The sequence below is a fragment of the Salmo salar genome, chromosome 24 (genome assembly GCF_965601325.2).
Source record: "Salmo salar chromosome 24, fSalSal1, whole genome shotgun sequence".
Classification (NCBI taxonomy): Eukaryota; Metazoa; Chordata; class Actinopteri; order Salmoniformes; family Salmonidae; genus Salmo; species Salmo salar.
The window spans coordinates 30,336,684-30,358,738 of record NC_138314.1 but is presented as its reverse complement, the minus strand read 5'-3'; the positions used below and the strand labels follow the sequence as shown (position 1 = coordinate 30,358,738).

Genomic DNA, 22,055 nt, shown 5'->3' with positions numbered 1-22,055 from the left:
GTAACTGTCATCTTGTCCGGGCTCCCTGCCCAGCAGCTGCTCAGTTTCAGGCTGCTCAGAAGCCTGCTGGCGGTCATCAGGCCCGACGCCGTCTCCATGGAGACATCACTACGGGACCAGGTTGAGGTGGCAAACAACTGGTCAAATCGTGTGCACATTTAGAAATGAACAGATTTGACAGCATACACAATTGCTTCCAGTTCCCGTGATAGACTCACACAGCAAGTTAAAAAAGGGGCCCATGACGCATCTGAAGGAGTACTGATCCATGTGGTTGTCGGCACTTCATGTTCTCCGCCAGGTCATACCAATGACAATAGACACACACCTGGGTCAGTGGGGGAGGGTGATCATCCTCAAATTTTCCTCACTCACCGTTTCTCAGCCCTGAGCTCGATCATGTCACGGAAGTGACATCTCTGACTCAGCTGGTGTTTCGCTGATTCGAGAGATGTCATCTAGAATAATGGCACTGTTGTGTTCTTGCAGGTATTGTAAAGATACTGTTGGAGAGTGTAATAACGTTCCAATAAATCTACAGTTTACACAAACACCTTTCAATAGCCTTACACATTACCTCACACAGACAAGTCCATAATAAAACACGTATCAAATGTAGGCTACATTGAATAAACATTTGACTTTAGGGCTACCGTTGTCAACAAACAGCACATTCATAGACCAAACCTACAATTAAGTGATAATGTACAAGAAGCCGGTGTTTGGAGGAGCTAGACAATAACACAGCTAACATACTTCAAACTGGACCCGGAAAGACTTAAAACTAGCTGCACTTAGTGTCGTTTGACTTTTTTTCAATTGACATGTCTTTGTACTGTATATATCCATTAAAAGTGCCAGCTGATTCATGATTTCGCCTGGCTGAGAAACGCTGACTCATCCTGACTCCGTTCATTACTATGGGACAGCTGGAGCTCGAATTTTAATATTGAAACAATGTTGCACATGTCAGAGACAGACTGCAATATTCATATATATCTGCTGTTGAAAACGAAATGTTAGTCTAAAAAATGTGGAGATTGTTCTATCCGACTGCGCAATCCACTAGAGTAAATAGGCATTTTAACGTCAGATTTAACTGGTGGTAACTTGTGGAATAGACACCAGCTGGAATGCGGTTTTAACCATTCAGGATTAGACCCGTTGTAGGCAATAAACTTTATTTGTGGGTGCGAAATTCAAACCCACTATCCTTGCAAGTGCCATGCTCTACCAACTGAGTTACAACTGAGCTACAGGGGACCAGCCTCTGCAGGTGGGTCTGGGGGCATTGAATATTTTAATAGAATCGATTGTTTTATCGTGGGGACTTATTGATAATGTGTTAAATGTAAAGAAACAAAAGACACATTTAGACTTAAAATCTTGCAAATACTCTTTAATAAAATATTTCTAAAATCTTTTCCCTTTTTACTTTGTAGCTTTTGCTACAAAACTCAGCACTGTAGCACAGAACAGCAGTGACACAATAACATTGGATAAAACCAAGTACATAAAGATTTAAATACAGTCAATGATCATAATCAACAAGGATACATTATACATGTATTAGACTCAATATATTAGAATGTCTCCTAAAGCTAAATTGCGTGGGTTTTACATTTAAGAAGAATTTAAGCTGGACACATACAAAGCTACACATGCATTCAAAAACACACACATATTTTACTTGACTTAGAAATTTAAAAAAAGACGCAGGTGCATGAGAAACAATGTGACAACTTCAAAGAAAACCGTAACCTGCACACTGCTCTCGCAAGTATCACTTAACAGCAATATTGGATTGTACTGTATGTAAGTACATTAGATGATTGAACACACATCGTAATAATCCCTCCAGTTGAACACATTTTCCAATCACCTATCCTGTTACAAAAGCAGTCAGGTAGACTGGTAGAGGATTGGAAAATGGACAGATGACAAGCCAACAACAAATCCCAGATCTATGGGCCCTCTACGAATGGGACCACTCGCTTCCCTGCCACGTACACCTCCACAATATTACGATCATCTCCTGAAGGAGGAATAGAAAGGGGGAACAAAGAAATAAAAAAGAACTTACAACACTTAGCAACCTCATCAAGAGTTTTAGAAATCAAGGACCCAGTTTTTAGTCCCGGATGGGGCTATCCCCAAATTTGCCAAAAATACTTTCATGGCACGTCATAGCCCCAACTACCAAACTCTGAATACATGCAACCTATTGTGTGAGAGACACAGTAACAGAGATGAAACACTTACCCAAATTCAAGAACTTCTCCAGGAGCACCTGAAATCACATGGAGCCAAGATGAATGTCATGTCCGGTGAGTGAATCAGTCACTTTCTGAGTTGTGGATTAGAATCCTGTCATTTGGATTTAAGTCTGATACAAGTCACACATTTAATAAGACCTGGTTTGACTTGGTTAAGATACAATGACTCAATATGTCCACACCACTGGAGGCCAAAAGATTGCTCTATGTATTGGTTTCTACCTTAGGCCCCTCCTCGTGATTGATGAGGTCAATGGGTCCTCCTGCTGCATCTGTGTTCACCCGCAGAGCGTCAAAGTCTTTCCCCACCTCAAAGTTTCCTGTATTCTCATCCAGGGACAGGGCTACAAACCAAACAATCAAGCCAGAGCTCAGAATATTAATCAATTATTAAAAATTCATCAATAATGAAACAAATAAACCATTGGGTGCATTCAAATGTTTGACTGTAGCGCAAAGTGGATATACCTGTAGCGTCATATTTCAGAAATGTCTATGTATTTCATTGCAATTTAGATGATTGCAAACAATTTTGTTTGCTTGACGTCCCCCTGCAAGAGTTTGTCGATGTAGCGATGCTCCAGCACAGGCGTTTTGAAAAAGTAACTTTTGAGCGCATGCATCTGTATCAATTCATAAATCCTCATGTATCCGATCATTCATGTATTGATTTAATGACAGTGATAACAGCCCATCCACCTCACCCCCCTCCAGACAAGTCTCCCACCTTGGCTGCCTCCCAGTGTGGCCAGTCTGAAGACCTCCTCGAATGTGAGCGTGTGGTACTGGGTGTCCTGGATGGTCAAGGCTTTAGAGGTGTCCAGTGTTCTCCGCACAGCATCCAACATAGAAGGAGAGTATCCTCCTGCCACATCTACAAGGTCGGACATAGACACACGCACAGGTGCATACACAGATAAAACCATGTTTTTCTTAAAACTATACTAACGGGAGATTACATGTACCTGTGTGCTAAAATAAACTCAGATTAGTTTAACGTTACAGTGTCATGCCAGTTTGATACCAGAAATCGGCAACTTTCGTCTAGGTTCTCTAATGCCGCCCCCAATGAAAAAAACAACCTATTGGGATCATTCAAACCCGTAATGAATGTAAAATACTCATTGTAAGAATATGAACGTAAGCCTATATTTCATAAAACATTTAATCAAAATAATATAATCTGTGTCACTTGAAAAATACATCTTGAGAAGCACTTGGACACATCAGATCATATAAAGCAATCACGATTGCCTTGATTTAGTTGCAAATTTCTAACATGGAAAGTTCAGGTACAGTTGAAGTCTGAAGTTTACATACACCTTAGCCAAATACATTTATACTCAGTTTCACAATTCCTGAGACATATAAATCAGAGTAAAAATTCCATCTTAGGTCAGTTAGGATCACCGCTTTATTTTAAGAATGTGAAATGCCAGAATAATAGTAGAGAGAATGATTTTTTTTTCAGCTTTTATTTATTTCATCACATTCCCAGTGGGTCAAAGTTTACATACACTCAATTAGTATTTGGTAGCATAGCCTTTAAATCGTTTAACTTGGGTCAAACGTATCAGGTAGCCTTCCACAAGCTTCCCACCGTAAGTTGGGTGAATTTTGGCCCATTCCTCCTGACAGAGCTGGTGTAACTGAGTCAGGTTTGTAGGCCTCCCTGCTCGCACACACTTTTTCAGTTCTGCCCACAAATCTTCTATAGGATTGAGGTCAGGGCTTTGTGATGGCCACTCCAATACCTTGACTTTGTTGTCCTTAAGCCATTTTGCTACAACTTTAGAAGTATGCTTGGGGTCAATGTCACTTTGGAAGACCCATTTGCAACCAAGCTTTAACTTCCTAACTGATGTCTTGAGATGTTGCTTCAATATATCCACATCATTTTCGTCCCTCATGATGCCATCTGTAGAAAAAGCCCATGGAGTTGGTGGAATAATCCTTTAATTCATTGCCACTTACTCAGCTGGGCCAGGGGCGCTTTAATTAGGTCAGGTGGAAATGTCCGACAGATCTCCACTCCATAAAATGAGGAAATCACCATCGCCTGATCGCGCTGCTTTCTCTTCCTTCACTCTGTCAAATCCAGAAGTTCTGTGCGTCCATGAATCCACGTAAGTCCACCGACTCTGTTACCTTTCATCTGAACTATCTGTTGCGATCGGGAGAGTGGGCCATCAGTTGTTGTTTGAAGTTATTATCGCGTGGCTTGGAGCGCACGCTTCAAACATTTTGTCTAATGTGAATGGTCAATGATTCCGGCCCTACGGATCATAATAGGACAATTATGCAATTGGTATGGTTAATATGTAATGAAATTCCGTGTATACATGAAGACACTTGAAAGGGTGAAATAAGAAAGTAATTGTTTGTTGAACTGATCGGCTCTGATATCCAACTAATGGCGATTTATAGATTGAATAACCGATCACTGTTTGTATTATTCTTTCATGATAAATAGTTACGAGCTTAAATTACTCACCGACGATTCCTATTGACTTATTAATTAACTGGATTGTTGAATTCCCTAAATGATGTTAACAATGAATGATTGTTATGATTAGATCTTTGTGATGATGGATTTGATTGGATACACGTTATTCTGTTTCCTTTGTTATGCAGCACAGACTACTCAGTAAATATACCACTTTATGGTTAAAGGAATTCCTGCCTCAGTCTCATCCATTCCTCTGTCACCTGACCCGTGACCACCTGTTCACCCTCACTGTCAGTCAGCCTACCTGTCCAGCTACCCACACAGATTCCACTAATCTTTCACCATCTATTTTGCGAAGTGCATCAGTCCCTCCTGCAGCACAGCACCCCCACAACATGATGCTGCTACCCCCGTGCTTCACAGTTGGGATGGTGTTCTTCGGCTTGCAAGCCTCCCCCTTTTTCCTCCAAACATAACCATGGTCATTATGGCCACACAGTTGTATTTTTGTTTCATCAGACCAGAGGACATTTCTCCAAAAAGTACAATCTTTGTCCCCATGTGCAGTTGCAAACTGTAGTCTGGCTTTTTTGTGGCGGTTTTGGAGCAGTGGCTTCTTCCTTGCTGAGGGGCCTTTCAGGTTGTTGATATAGGACTTGTTTTACTGTGGATATAGATACTTTTGTACCCGTTTCCTCCAGCATCTTCATAAGGTCCTTTGCTGTTGTTCTGGGATTGATTTCCACTTTTCGCACCAAAGTACGTTCATCTCTAGGAGACAGAACGCGTCTCCTTCCTGAGCGGTTTGACAGCTGCGTGGTCCCATGGTGTTTATACTTGCGTACTATTATTTGTACAGATGAACGTGGTACCTTCAGGTGTTTGGAAATTGCTCCCAAGGATGAACCAGACTTGTGGAGGTCTACAATTTTTTTGTGGAGGTCTTGGCTGATTTCTTTTGATTTTCCCATGATGTCAAGCAAAGAGGCACTGAGTTTGAAGGTAGGCCTTGAAATACATCCACAGGTACACCTCCAATTGACTCAAATGATGTCAATTAGCCTAATCAGAAGCTTCTATAGCCATGACATTTTCTGGAATTTTCCAAGCTGTTTAAAGGCACAGTCAACTTAGTGTATGTAAACTTCTGACCCACTGGAATTATGACAGTGAATTATAAGTGAAATGAATCTGTCTGTAAACAATTGTTGAAAAAATTACTTCTGTCATGCTCAAAGTAGATGTCCTAACTGACTTGTCAAAACCATAGTTAGTTAACAAGAAATGTGGAGTGGTTGAAAAAAACTAGTTTTAATGACTCCAACCTAAGTGTATGTAAACTTCCGACTTCAACTGTATATTTCAACATTGTAATCATTTTTTGGATACAATACACATAGATAAAAAAAAAAAAAAAAAAATATACAGAACCCTGTGCTCTCAGGTAAAAGGAACATTATCTGTTTTGTAGTGTGTTGTCATGGACTCACCTGTGCCAAGCCCTAGCTTTACTTTGTGGTTCAAAACCCTGCGGACATCTAGCATACCACTGCACAACCTGGAGAGGAAAATATAGGGAAATGAGAGAAAGAAATAAAGAAACCGAGAATATGGACAGGTGAAAGACAATGGTTGAGGATTTATAAATAAGATTCTTATTTTATATAATTTTACCCTATCCAGTTAAGAACTCAGCAGTGATACTCAATATCCTATCAGCACTCAAGATAGCACAGAGAGCGAGAGAACAAGAAAAAGATAGCATCAGAGTTATCCTCAGTGAATAAGTTTCAGATAGATACCAAACATGGATAATATAGGATTATTCAATAGTCAGTCCTCCGGATATTGTAACTGAGATACATTTTGGTCCCTCGGGGCGAAAGGCTGACTAATCCTTTGGCATTGTCCTTGATCTTCCTTGTACTCCTGGACAATTTCCCATGCAACTCCATGTGTCAGAGAGCACCTAAATTAAGGCCGAGCCTAGACTTTAGGTGTGGAAGGAGAAACACTTACGAGATGTTGGAATTGGGACAGTGAGCGATGGACGCCCCTGTCTCCCTGAACAGCTTCAGCTCTCCATCGGTCAGGTGACAACCATGAGCCAACACCGTCTGGGAACCATCATCATCATCATCATCATCATCATCCTTACTACCATTACCACATTACAGTGCATTGGAAAGTATTCAGACCCATTCACTTCAAAATGTTGTTCCGTTATAGCCTTATTCTAAAATGGATACATTTTTTTCCCACATCAATCTACACACAATACCCCATAATGACAAAGCGAAAAAGTGTTATTTTATTCTTTTTTTTAACAGAAATACCTTATTTACATAAGCATTCAGACCCTTTGCTATGAGACTCAAAATTTAGCTCAGGTGCATCCTATTTCCATTGATCATCCTTGAGATGTTTCTACAACTTTTGAAGTCCACCTGCGGTAAATTCAATTGAATGGCACACATGATTTGGAAAGACACACACCTGTCTACATAAGGTCCCACAGTTGACAGTGCATGTCAGAGAACAAAAAAACACGCCGTAGAGCTCCGAAACAGGATTGTGTCAAGGCACAGATCTGGGTAAGGGTACCAAAACATTTCTGCAGCATTTAAGGTCCCCACGAACACAGTGGCCTCCATCATTCTTAATTGGAAGAAGTTTGGAACCACCAAAACTCTTCCTAGAGCTGGCTGTCTTGCCAAACTGAGCAATCGGGGGAGAAGGGCCTTGGTCAGGGAGGTGACCAAGAACCCGATGGTCACTCTGACAGAGCTCCAGAGTTCCTTTGTGGCGATGGGAGAACCTTCCAGAAGGACAACCATCTCTGCAGCACTCCAACAATCGGGCCTTTATGGTAGAGTGGCCAGACGGAAGCCACTCTTCAGTAAAAGGCACCTAAAGGGCTCTTAGACCATGAGGATTCTTTGGTCGGACGAAACCAAGATTGAACTCTTTCGCCTGAATGCCAAGGGCAACGTCTGGAAGAAACCAGGCAACCCTCATCACCTGGCCAATACCATTCCTACGGTGAAGCATGGGTGGCAGCATCATGCTGTTGAGATGTTTTTCAAATAAGTTTTTGTCACATGCGCCAAATACAGATGTAGACCTTACAGTGAAATGCTTACTTACAAGCCCTTAACCAACAATGCAGTTAAGAAAATACCACAAAAAAGTAAGAATAACAAATAATTAAAAGAGCAGCAGTAAATAACAATAGCGTGACTATATACAAGGGGTACTGGTACAGAGTCAACGTGCGGGTTCACCGGTGTCGAGGTAATATGTACATGTAGGTAGAGTTAAAGTGACAATGCATACATAATTACTGAGTAGCAGCAGTGTAAAGAGGGGGGGGGGGGGGCAATGCAAATAGTCTGGGTAGCCATTTGATTAGCTGTTCAGGAATCTTAAGGCGTGGGGGTAGAAGCTGTTTAGAAGCCTCTTGGACCAAGACTTGGTGCTCCGGTACCGCTTGCCATGCGGTAGCAGACAGATCAGTTTATGGCTAGGGTGTCTAGGGTCTGACAATTTTCAGGGCCTTCCTCTGACACTGCCTGGTGTAGAGGTCCTGGATGGAAGGAAGCTTGGCCCCGGTGATGTACTGGGCCGTACGCACTACCCTCTGTAGTGCCTTGCGGTCAGAGGCCCGAGCAGTTGCCATACCAGGCAGTGATGCAACCTGTAAGGATGCTCTCGATGGTGCAGCTATAAAACCTTTTGAGGATTGAGGACCCATGCCAAATATTTTCAGTCTCCTGAGGGGGAATAGGTTTTGTCGTGCCCTCTGCGGCAGGGACTGGGATACTAGTCAGGATTGAGGGAAAGATGAACAGAGCAAAGTACAGAGAAATCCTTGATGATGTCCTGCCCGCTCTGGAGTAGGTTATCAGACTGGGGCAAAGGTGCACCTTCTAACAGGACCTCAACCCTAAGCACACAGCCAAGACAATGCAGGAGTGGCTTTGGGACAAGTCTCTGAATGTCCTTGAGTGGCCCAGCCAGAGCCCGGACTTTAACATCTCTGGAGAGACCTGAAAATAGCTGTGCAGCAACGCTCCCCATCCAACCTGGCAGAGCTTGAGAGGCTCTGCAGAGAAGAATGGGAGAAACTCCCCAAAGACAGGTGTGCCAAACTTGTAGCGTCATACCCAAGAAGAGACGAGGCTGTAATTGCTGCCAAAGGTGATTCAACAAAGTACTGAGTAAAGGGTCTGAAAACTTATGTACATTTGATCAGTTTTTTATTTTTAATACATTTGCAATAACTTCTAAAAACCAGTTTGTGCTTTGTCATTATGAGGTATTGTGTGGAGATTGAGGAGATTTACACTTTTTTTTTTTTTAAAGGCTGTAATGTGGAAAAAGTGAAGGGGTCTGAATACTTTCTGAATGCACTATTCATCATTGTCATCATTTTCACCATCGCCAATATCATCATGATCCTTAGAGCTATCGCCACCACCATTATCATCATTAGCAATATTATGATTTCATTATCAATAGAACGTCCTTGTGGTGAGGTGGTGTGTGTGTGCGCGCGCGATAGGCTAACCTTGTCTGTGAGAAGGTTGTGTCTGTGGTAGACATCTGTGTAGGAGTCGTAGTCTGGGAACAGCTCCTTCACCAGATTCACCTCCTCCTTTGTCTCACTGATGTGACTCTGGGGATCACAGAAGATCAATTAATTGTTTGAATGTTCAGGTGATTATCAATGTGTATGAAAGCAAGAGAGAGAAGGGTAGAGACAAATAAAGTATCATCAAAGCAACACTCCATTGGAACCTCTTGACTTGGTTGCCGTGACAACAGGCGAGCAAGGCTCACCTGGATGTGCAGGTCGTTGTTCTGGGCGATCTCTCCCAGGTGGCCCAGCAAAGCGGCGGAGCAGGATGGGGCGAAGCGCGGGGTCACCACTGGCCTCACAAGGGGGTACTGCCCCAAACAAAACAGAAATACACCCAGTGAGAAACACCGTAAAAAGCTCCTTTCACAGATTCTGATCACAAATGTGCTTGTGCCATTTTGGTTTGTATTGAGGGAATGGGATACAATGCCTACATGGGTTTGTCACTGACTTGTACATGTTCCCTTAGATTATGTTCTAGCGAGGCAAAGGAGTCTTACCTTCTTCTTCAAGAGCTCACCAATGAACCTAGAGCAACAAAACAATATTTCAACGTGTTTTTCCTTCTTCAAAAGAATGCTGTATTACCAGACACAACCAAGTAAACACTTGACAGGAGTTAAGACTGCTGAGGTGTAGTTATTAATCGCGCAAATGTTGCACCGTTGCAAAATAGAAAAATCTTCGACCATGGCAAAAAATGGTGTAACAGAAACCAATTACTCTAAACGGTTGTTTTTACTACAAAAACATGTTTCTATTGTACAAATTAATGGTAGGTCCCTCCCCGTTTGGTTCCTAGGGGGAATTCCGACCCAAGTTAAGCATGCGTAAATGTAACCTAATTCCGTTTTTATGAATTTAAGCATGAGAATATTAACCATCTATTTGTTTGGGGTGGACATCAAATAAATGAAGGTGTAGCGGAGGTGTGTCTACAGATACACCGTATTCTGACCGTAACTTAATTCCCTCAAATACCCCACCTTTACACACAATGAAACAATTAATAAGGTCTAGCAAACTGTCGGTTACAAGCGGAACATCTACTTAATTTTTTTCGGATATAAATTGCAGTGGTGTTATTTCTAAATTGATAAGATAGCTCTCATCAATATAAGTAAATGAGTAAACTGTTTGGATAAGGGGATGGAAAATAGATGAATTGTTTTGGATCCATTTGACCATATGATCGCTGGAGACTAATGTGAAACCAGTCATATGGCAGCAAACTGAAGCATATCAACATACCACCTTTTCTACAATAAAGTCTATGAAATGCTGGACTAATAACTAGGGAAGAAATTTGGGACACCCAAGCTATAGGCTTCTGTAGCCATACGCAAATAACATATAGCGCCAAACCTAATTTCTGATTATATCGTGTTTAATATTAGCCACTATTGGTAGCCACCGTCAGTTATACCCACATGCATTTATATCCGCTGTGGCTTTAGTGTTAGTTTCCTTACATTTTGCATCATTCTATTACAGCGTTCGTTTACCTTTCTTTCCTCTGTCACGTTCGTGTGGTTGTTCTTGAGGATCGCTAGCAATAGTTGATCATATTAGTTGCGCATTCATTTGGGACATGTAGCCTATTTGAATCATTATGCAATGCAGACTTGTGAAGTCTAGAACGAGCCAGCCATTGACGCAATGATGTTATTTTTCTTCATTGATTCAATTTTCATGCAAAAAAGGCTTGGAGCATTCAAGTGAAGTGCACCCAATGTAGGCTTCCATCACCTGCTTATACATAGAATACAATATTATTAAATAGTAAAGAAAAGTTTATCGCCCTCTTCCTCCAAGGAAATTATTTTCCGTGACACCTTACAGTTACGGTCTTGAGTCATGAGAGAGTCAAAAGGCCATTGTGAGTCAGTTAAGAACAAATTGTTATAGTCACGTCCTACCCCGGCCACACCCTAACCCGGAAGACGCTGGGCCCGATGGGACTCCCAATCACGGCAGGTTGCGATACAGCCTGGAGTCGAACCATGGTCTGTAGTGACGCCTCTAATACAGATGCAGTGAGTCTGTAAACTCTTCCTGTTCTACTTGTTAGCTATTTATGTATACAGCTTGCCCCCCATATGTAAACTCAGCAAAAAAATAAATGTCCTCTCACTGTCAACTGCATTTACTTTCAGCAAACTTAACATGTGTAAATATTAGTATGAACATAAGATTCAACAGACAAACTGAACAAGTTCCACAGAAATGGAATGATGTGTCCCTGAACAAAGGGTGGGTCAAAATCAAAAGTAACAGTCCGTATCTGGTGTGGCCACCAGCTGCATTAAGTACTGCTGTGCATCTCCTCCTCATAGACAGCACCAGATTTGTCAGTCCTTGTTGTGAGATGTTACCCTACTCTTCCACCAAGGTACCTGCAAGTTCCCTGACATTTCTGGGGGGGGAAATGGCCCTAGCCCTCACCCTCCAGACCAACAGGTCCCAGACGTGCTCAATGGGATTGAGATCCGGGCTCGTCGCTGGACATGGTAGAACACTGACATTCCTGTCTTGCAGGAAATCACTCACAGAACGAGCAGTATGGCTGGTGGCATTGTCATGCTGGAGGGTCATGTCAGGATGAGCCTGCAGGAAGGGTACCACATGAGGGAGGAGGATGTCTTTCCTGTAACGCACAGCGTTGAGATTGCCTGCAATGACAACAAGTTCAGTCCGATGAAGCTGTGACACACCGCCCCAGACCATGACAAACCCTCCACCTCCAAATCAATCCCGCTCCAGAGTACAGACCTCCTTGTAACGCTCATTCCTTCGACGATAAACGCAAATCCGACCATCACCCCTGGTGAGACAAAACCATGACTCGTCATTGAAGAGCACTTTTTGCCAGTCCTGTCTGGTCCAGCAACGGTGGGTTTGTGCCCATAGGCAATGTTTTTGCCGGTGATGTCTGGTGAGGACCTGCCTTACAACAGGCCTACAAGCCCTGTCCAGCCTCTCTCAGCCCATTGCGGACAGTCTGAGCACTGATGGAGGGATTGTTCGTTCCTGGTGTAACTCGGGCAGTTGTTGCCATCCTGTACCTGTCCCGCAGGTGTGATGTTCGGATGTACCGATCCTGTGGAGGTTTTGTTACAAGTGGTCTGCCACCGTGAGGACGATCAGCTGTCCGTCCTGTCTCCCTGAAGCGCGGTCTTCGGCGTCTCACAGTACGGACATTGCAATTTATTGCCCTGGCAACATCTGCAGTCCTCATGCCTCCTTGCAGCATGCCTAAGGCACGTTCATGCAGATGAGCAGGGACCCTGGGCATCTTTTTTTTGGTGTTTTTCAGAGGCAGTAGAAAGGCCTCTTTAGTGTTCTAACTTTTCATAACTGTGACCTTAATTGCCTACCGTCTGTAAGCTGTTAAGACACTAACGACCGTTCCACAGGTGCATGTTCATTAATTGTTTATGGTTCATTGAACAAGCATTGGAAACAGTGTTTAAACCCTATACAATAAAGATCTGTGAAGTTATTTGGATTTTTACGAATTATCTTTGAAAGACAGGGTCCTGAAAAAGGGACGTTTCTTTTTTTGCTGAGTTTATTACCCACCTGTTAGTTTCCCCTTCGGACTCTTCTGGCGTCTCTTTGTAATGTGGGATAAAGTTGTTTGTGTCCATACACACCTTGCCCACAAGGGCACGCTGTCCAAAATCGTCTGCAATGACAAGAAACATTGGCAAAGGTAACCAAAATCGTTATGAGTAGCACTTGTCATGACTATCAGACTGGACTCAGAAGTGACCTTTGTGATGTTGTTCATTAGGCATTGCGGAATAACTTAAATAATAAACAAAAGCTAACATGCTGACCAGACCACACGTGCGCATGTTGATTTTGTCCACCCCACACCTTATGCTATCAGGACACGTAGGTTGAAATATCAAAACGAACTCTGAAACAACAGGGTTGGGTAGGTTACTTTCTAAATGTAATCCGTTACAATTACTAGTTACCTGACCAACATTGAAATCCGTAAAGTAACTTTGGGATTATCCAAACTCAGTAATGTAATCTGATTACTTTGTTACTTTCCCCTTAAGAGGCATTAGAAGACAACAAAAATGAATATTACCAATTGAATGACATCTATTGCAGGATAAATCAATGTTAGAGTTTACATAGCTGGCCATAGGCTTCTTCTAACCCATTTTTTTTTTTTACTCCAGAAAAGAATAAGATTAGGCTATATCTTTACATTAAAAACCAAAGTCGATCAGATTTCCAGTAATAACAATTAATTTATTACCCCTTGATCTTCAAGAATAGGACTTGGAAATATAGATTAGCCAAATTGTTATTAGCCTACCCTATTGTTTATGATATGATTTTGTTTTCATGGAGGTTTGATTGTGTCGAGAAATATTGCTCATAGAATGACATGCTTTGAGCACTACTGAAAAGTGCTATTTGCATGTGAAAAATGTATGCCATAGGCTGCATTTGCTATAAGCCTATTGTTTAAATTGTTGGTGACACTTTGAATACTCGATAATTTGCAGTTTAAGTCTATCAAAAGGGCGCGAGTTTGAGGATGTGTCCGTTAGACCTATGGACATAGGTTTTTGAATCAGCATGAATTAGATATAGCAATAAAAGCCCCACAGTATGGAGCACAATAGCACAGAGGAGTTGGGAGAACCTCCAGCAAACTTTTATTCCAAAGGATGGGATCTGCACTATGCAGCTGTTGCAAGAGCACATTTTTTACTGGCTGTCCACTGGTCGCAAAAACAATGCTTGGTAGGCAGTCTGATTCACATCAATGCGCTATGTAGATATCAATAAGTGATACCTGTATCACCCATAGGCTACACCACTGCTGTCGTCCAAGTGTTTATTCAAGTTGGATAATCTTTGGATACCGACAGCAGTCACACCATTGAAACTCCTTTGGTGTGTCATCATAGTGGTCTCTGACTTGTGGTCAGACTTGCTCAGGCTGAACAAACTTCAACTTTGTTCAATGCTGATTTGGATTTTATTGAAGAAAAAAAAAAAGGGGTCCAAGGATTTGTTGGCAAACATCCTTTATTTTAAAAGTAATCCTAGAAGTAATCAAAAAAAATGTTTTAAGTATCTTTAATCTGATTACAATATTGTTTGCTGGTAACGTAATGGATTACAGTTAGTTACTCCAAGCCTGTGAACCAACTATATTTAATTTGGGGGCAGGTCGAAAAGCATTAAACATTTATAGCAATTTAGCTAGCTAGCTTGCTGTTGCTAGCTAATTTGTCCTGAGATAAACATTGGGTTGCTGAAATGCACAAGGTCCTCTACCCCTGACAATTAATCCACAGATAGAAGGGTAATCTTTGGAGGATTTTTAGGATGAGTGATGCAACCACCAAAGGATAAACATTCCAGGCATACAGTTAGTGGATGAGAAAGTGACAAATTCTACTCACTCCTCCACATACAAAACCTTATGTTAATTTATTGTTCTGCGCTGGTGTTTGTAAAAATACTTTTCATTACAGCAGGTAACCATAATGACGGCATGGAGCAAATTAACAAAACGGTCACACTAGATTCCCCTAACTGACAGCTCAAACTGACATAAGAAATGAAACATTGCCAATTGCTTAACTACAAAACATAAAGCATGTGCGCCAGAGGCTGGCCTAGCGGTCAAGACAGCCTCCTCCAGATAACTGGGATCCTCCTGCGGCGAGTGTTAGAAACCCCACACAGCCATCTTTGATTTTGTCTATCCCCTGCTATCGGTCTACCTACTTTTCTGTCTAAAGAAAACATACGAAAGAGCAGTGGAGTTCAATTCCCATTTTAAACAAGAGACTGGGATTGATACTATTTTACATAACTTGCTCATGGAAGCATGTGTGTATTCCAGGTACAGTTGTACACTTTGTGACTAAGGTTAATGTTTAGGTCCAGTTCAATAACCTCCTATACTCTAACTATATAACATGCCTGGGTCCTTTCCTTCCTCATCAATTTTTACTTACGTAATAAACACAATAGTTATCCAAAGGAGAGGAGACGACTGGTAACAGGTCAAAGTTCAATATACAACCACACTGATTAAAATCACACAAATGTCTGGGCAAAATTCAACCTCAGCAAATGTGCAATTGAGCAGTAGAGTGTGTGTGTGCACTTGAGTGTTTATGTGTTCTCACTTGCGATTTGGCCCAACAGGAGAGAAGCGTCGGTGTGTATGGTGGCAAAGTAGCAGGCCGTAGTCGTTCCATTTCTCAGGGTTCTTTTCTGAAATAGACAGGTATAGCATTCGTATTCAGACCGTATTCACACCCCTCTCTCACTGCAATGTCACCTGCCCAAGCCTACTGTGTGTAACAATGTATCTAGATTTCAGATTTTCTATGCCACTGTCCCACTGTGAGCTTTCCTTTTGGTAGCCAAGGAAGCAACCTTAAAGGCATAGGGCCAATTCCGACCCAAGTTAAGCACGAGGAAATGGAACGTAATTCCCTTTCATGCACTTCTCTATGCGCTTTCTGACCCTAAACTTAAGCATGAGAATATCATGCTATTCACCTGCTATTCGTTTTGGGTGGCGATCGCATAAATTAAGTTGTAGCGGAGGTGTGTCTACAGATACGCCTCATTCTGACATAATTCCACCACTTTACACGTGAGGAAACCATGAAAAAGGTATAGCGAACCTACCGGTTGGTTCCAAGTGTAAAAAGCATCAACTTTATTTTTTCAGATAGAAATAATACCATTCTCCATGCATTGTAATTTACAACTTGATAACAGCTAGTTAAATTAGTAATCCATTTGGATAATTGTAAATATAAATGACTTTTTTTTTACACATTTTTATTTTAAAATGCGCTGGAGAAAATGTGAAACCAGTCATATAGTAACAAACTGAAGCAAACTTTCCCACATTACATTTTATATCCCGTGCTATTATGCAGAATAAACATTTTACAGCCTTTTAACTTGCAGGGATGGAAACTCTAGAATGTCTTAATTATAGGCTACCCCGACTTTCTGTTTCCTACTTCTATCATGTTAAATATTAGCCACTATCAGTATCGACCGTCAGTAGGCCTAATAACCACACATATTCAACTGTGAATTTACTGTTAGTCCCCTTCAGTTGGTATAGCCTACATTTTCATTCCATTTAATTACATTTCTTCAATTACCTTCATTTGCATCCTCTAAACGCCATTACAGCCATGTGTTTTCTGCTGAGGATCATTAGTAAAGGTTGATAATATAAATAAAGAAAACTAAATGACAGGTAGGATAGTATAGTCGTTATGGAGCAGAGGGCAGACTAACAGTTTGAACCCGACGGATGGCGCAGTACTTGTCATTATACAGTTCAATGGTTAGTGCAGGCAATATAAGTGGGTATAGCCTACTATAGTACACTATTCTCCTTATTTTAATTCCATGTACACTAATCTTCCAACATTACCATGGGTTTAAAAAATGTGGCAATTTCCAGAATGAATCAAACCACTTAGTACATAAAGGCTCTCTAAACCAGTTTATGATTCTTAAAAATACTTTCCTAACCCTAAATAATCTACAAAATCAAAGCCTTTTTAAATCTACCAATTGGTGGTGAAACAGATGAATATGCATACATTTAGATGGATTTCTTTCATTGATTCCTGATATTCTGAACCCCTTCTCTCCATATATTCTAGTGAGTCTGTCGACAAACTTCAAACTAAAAGGTATTTAAAAGGAATGGTTTAAGCCAAATGTACTGAAAACCCCATTGAATGAATGAAAACGCTGAGAAAATATGTTAGCCATCAAGTGGGAGGGTTTACATATATTCTCCTCGTGCAAGGGAACTACATCCCTGCGCAGCAGTGAATTCCAAAAAGCGAGAAATGTTTGCTGCTCCTGCATGTCCTTTGTCACTGCCATATTAACCTCTGCCACACAAGACTTTAAAATGATAAAGTTAGTCTTACAAACATTTAGAATAGGAAATGGGGATAAAAATTGTCTAGGATCTTCTATGCTAATCTGAAATCTACTAGTGGGTCGTGTGCATTTGGATGTGCAACAACATACGTTTTAAAACATTGTGAGTTTCTTATTAGACAAGTTCAGGTTGTCCCTTCTGTGTTTTCTTGCATTTGGTGCATACTGAACAGGGCACTGATGACTTCTATGGGCTGAGGTGTGTTAGTGTGGCCCAGACAGCTCACCACAACATGGGTGTAGACGTTGCGGGCGAACTCCAGGTCTTTGTAGCAGGCCTCCACTGGGAAGGTGTACATGTTGAGCCACTGTAGCAGGGGCATGTCAAGGGCTGTGCCTGCATAGCTGTACTGAGATGCGTGGATGTGGGTGTCCACCATCCCTGGCATGAAGAACTCACTACAGACAACGACGACAACAAAATGGGCTTTAGGATAATAACTGGGAGGATGTGTTCTGTCACAAACAGATGTAATGAAGTATTTGGAATCAGTGTTACTCTCATAGGAAGGACTCTTCACTCACTGCTGTCCAAGCTGTGTAACAGCCTCAAAACCCCACTTCTGTGACAGACGGTCCACTTCCTTCCCACTCCCAATGAAAGCAATCTGTCAACATGAGAACCAAACAGATTAGAGCAACAGAGCCAGCTAGACTCAACAAGGTGTTCAATTCTTTTAAATATAATTTATCCATAGATTGTTATGTAAGCTATTGTAACACATCAGGGGTATTAGATTACACATCAATACACACCCCCCCCCCATGTAGGGTGTCTTGCATCACATCCATGACCAAGCAAAATATAGTTACAAAGTCTGACTACATTTCACACAGGTCCTTTGGAGCCTATACATCTTCCGCTCATGCATAACCCTAGTTATATTCGAGTTACACATCGCACAATTATAATAGATAAAAGAAGACAAACCAGTTTAATTGTAAGACAAGGTTATTTGTGTAAATCACACAAAAATGCTAAATATAATTTTGGCGTGGGGGAATTTGTGTTTGCCAAAGCTTGTCAGAGTATTTAGAAAATATTTCCCGGAGCCGATGCATGTTTGTAAAATGTACAGACTCGGACAACAAATACATAATGCATACAAGACTAGAAAAACATTTAAGTGTACTATGTAAATTAGGCTAATCAGGTTTAAAATACAAGTTCTTCATGCCTACATACCTTTGCCCGCCCATTTCTAAATTAATTGACATAATGCTGCTCGTAAAAGATATTAAAATACAGTTTCCTTCTGTGACAGACCTTCCCCTCGGTGTCCACTCCCAGTAGCCTATCCTCCAGAATTTCCACGGCTGTGTGATAGGTGGCGTGCACAAATGTTCCCCTGTAGACGTGCGCAATTCCCGCAGCGGATTCGTTGGAGCTCATCATCTTGGTAAATGGCAAAGAGCAGGGTCGAGCAGTCTGATAATAAAATGAATCGCGTCAAAGTTTTATACTCGGCGATGATAGTGGGCAGTTATCTGCGCACCAAGGAGCGACTCCACCTGTTGGCACAATGAGACTAGCCAATAAGCGTGCGCCCGCATGGACAGTCATAGCGGGGTTTTTTTCTCCACATATTGAGGGACATGATTAAGTGCACCGGGCTACGGCCCGTGACATAAACGGATAAAAGCGGTGAGGGAGGAGCACCTGTCTCAAATCGAACAGTATAGGCAAATCTGCTCCACTCGTTAAATGTTGTCAACAAGACAGCATGATGCAACTTCTCATAAACGTATATATAATTTCCATAATATATAATAGCATTTTCAAACTAGTTCTCATTGGGAAGGCAGATTAAGTGGTTATCCAAAGCCATCGATTTTGCATGTGAACCCAAAATCCTACACATACTCTACAGAACTTTTGTTTTGAGCCGATTTCGCAGTCCAAAACGGGACACCTGGTTCACACCCGGGAGGCAAGGCGGTTACAAAACGAATGCCATCAACGCTAACGCGAATCACCCGGGGCAGAATCCCCTCATTCGTTTGTTGACAGGTCGCCAAGATGTAGTCTCTTTACAATAAACAAATCATTGTACAATGAGGCTATTAAGATATTACACACTCCTACATCTAGCCTACAACTATTTAGCTTACATCGCAAGAAGTTGTTAAGCACACGTCTTGTTTAAATGGTGTTGGTTGTAAAATAATGAAACTTACGCCATTAATGTATTATTAGCTTATAGCAGGCTTATCAAATTAGGTTATTATGCATGAGCAATGATGCATTAGTCATTTTCGTATCATAGTGTCGCTCTCCAGTCTCCGTAAGCAATTTTTGGAATTGCCTAGACGTGTTATCCAAGGTGTGCGTAGACATGGTAACAGGTGAGAGGAGAGTGAGGTATAGCCTATATACTATAGACTTACCTCCGTCCCTCCCAGGGACTCAACATTTCTTTTAAACAAAATTGTAAAGGGGAGGGAGGTAAAGAAATATATTGAATAATATTCACCACCTTTGTTGCAGACGCCTAAATTAGTTCATTAGTCAAGTTTGGTTTTTAAATAGGCTTATACCCCCATAATCAACCACAAAGACCAAGGAGCTTTTCCAATGACTTAGGAAGGGAACCGAATGATGTGTTAAAGACATCGAATACCCCGTTAAATGGTCAAGTTAATAATTAAATGCCAACTACATAATTTGAAAAACATCCCAATGATAGCCACTTGGTTTCAAAAGGATATCACTTATAACTGCCTCATGAATTTAGTTCATATGACTAACCCCGTCATAACTATACATTTTAGGTTACTTAAACATGCTTGTAAAAAAAAGTATAGTTTCAACCATATTTTGAAGCAATATTAAGAGATTGGTAGGATACTAATGATGTATGGCCCAGTAGGTCATGTAAATTAACCAACATATTCAAATGAAATGACAGAAAAGACAATCATATTAACACTAGTCACTGTAGTTTTAAAGCAGACTGTGCTCAAAGAAGGACTGCATTTGCATATTAGACTATGCTTTCAAGGTAAGGAAACAGTTTTGTTATTTGGGTTTGTCCCTTTAAGTTAGATAAAGCATGTCACTGGACTTTTGATCATGCGTTTGCGATTACGTGTGTTTGAAAAAGCAGAACAAACCCATGTGAGCATTACTAAAGGCACTAAATAAAACCCTCTCTGAGATCATCAATGAATTCTGGTAACAGCATGGTAACAAGTTAGCATGACTCACAATGTCCCCATAGCCTTAACCTGAAAGTGAGAGAACTGAGAGACGATGTCCCACCATGGCCAACAGAGGGAAGCAAAGAGCTGAAATAATATATAATAACCTCCCTTACCCTCAGAACTGCCTCAATTCTTCAGGACAAGGTGTCGATAGCGTGCCATTGGGATGCTGGCCTATGTTTGACTCCAATGCTTCCCAAAGTGGTGTAAATTTAGCTGATGTCCTTTGGGTGGTGGATCATTATTGATACACACAGGAAACTGTTGAGTGTGAAAAACACAGCAGCGTTGCAGTGCTTAACACAAACCGGTGCACCTGGCACCTACTACCGTACCCAGTTCAAAAGTACTTAAATCTTTTGTCTTGCTCATTCACCCCTTGATCGGCACACATACACAATCCATGTCTCAATTGTCTCAAGGCTTAAAAAGGGCACCAACAAATATCTACAGCATTGAAGGTCCCCAAGAACACAGTGGATCCAGCATTCTTAAATGGAAGAAGTTTGGAACCACCAAAACTCTTCCTAGAACTGGATGCCTGGCCAAACTGAGCAATCCGGGGGAGAAGAGCCTTGATCAGGGAGGTGACCAAGAACCCGATGGTCACTCTGAGAGCTCCAGAGTTAGTTTGTGGAGATGGGAGAACCTTCTCTGCAGCACTCCACCAATCAGGCCTTTATGGTAGTGTGGCCAGACAGAAGTCATTCCTCAGTAAAAGACACATGACTATCCCACTTGGAGTTTGCCAAAAGGCACATAGAGGACTCTCAGACCATGAGAAACAAGATTCTCTGGTCTGATGAAACCAAGATTGAACTCTCTGGCCTGAATGCCAAGTGTCACGTCTGGAGCAAACCTGGCACCATCCCTATGGTGAAGCATGGTGGTGGCAGCATCATGCTGTGGGGATCTTTTTCAGCAGCAGGGACTGGGAGACTAGTCAGGATCGAGGGAAAGATGAACGGAGCAAAGTATAGAGAGATCCTTGATGAAGTCCTGAGCGCTCTGGAGCAGGTTCTCAGACTGGGGCGAAGGTTCACCTTCCAACAGGACAACGACCCTAAGCACACAGCCAAGACAATGTAGGAATGGCTTCAGGACAAGTCTTAATGTCCTTGAGTGGCCCTGCCAAAGCCCGGACTTGAACCCGACCAAACATCTCTGAAGAGACCTGAAAACAGCTGTGCATCGACGCTCTCCATCCAACTTGGCAGAGCTTGAGGAGATCTGCAGAAAAGAATGGGAGAAACTCCACAAATACAGGTCTGCCAAGCTTGTACACCATACCCAAGAAGACTCGAGGCTGTAATCACTGCCAAAGGTGCTTCGACAAAGTATTGAGTAAAGGGTCTGAATACTTCTGTAAATGTGAAATTTCCGTTTGAGTTTTTTATAAACTTGCAAACATTTTTAAAAACATGTTTTAGCTTTGTCATTATGGGGTATTGTGTGTGTAGATAGAGGGAGGAGGAAAACAATTTAATCCATTTTAGAATAAGGC

General features: G+C 41.7%; 1 protein-coding gene across 2 annotated transcripts; it reads right to left on the bottom strand.

Annotated features, from left to right (window-relative positions):
* Nucleotides 1–1,383: 1,383 nt before the first annotated feature.
* Nucleotides 1,384–21,981, bottom strand: LOC106585711 (guanine deaminase). Of its 2 annotated transcripts, none has more exons than XM_014172232.3 (14): nucleotides 18,615–21,981; nucleotides 17,873–17,955; nucleotides 17,575–17,746; nucleotides 15,544–15,631; nucleotides 12,950–13,055; nucleotides 9,868–9,895; nucleotides 9,568–9,675; nucleotides 9,296–9,403; nucleotides 6,745–6,842; nucleotides 6,216–6,283; nucleotides 3,004–3,150; nucleotides 2,499–2,620; nucleotides 2,263–2,290; nucleotides 1,384–2,035 (listed from the first exon to the last, which is right to left on the bottom strand). In XM_014172232.3, the coding sequence occupies exons 1-14, from the start codon at nucleotides 18,741–18,743 to the stop codon at nucleotides 1,965–1,967; spliced, it is 1,356 nt and encodes a 451-aa protein (XP_014027707.2). In that variant the 5' UTR covers nucleotides 18,744–21,981; the 3' UTR covers nucleotides 1,384–1,964. The 2 variants fall into 2 exon arrangements, with proteins under 2 accessions (XP_014027707.2, XP_045563164.1); XM_045707208.2 differs by having other exon boundaries at nucleotides 9,568–9,677; nucleotides 9,873–9,895.
* Between the last annotated feature and the right edge of the window lie 74 nt (nucleotides 21,982–22,055).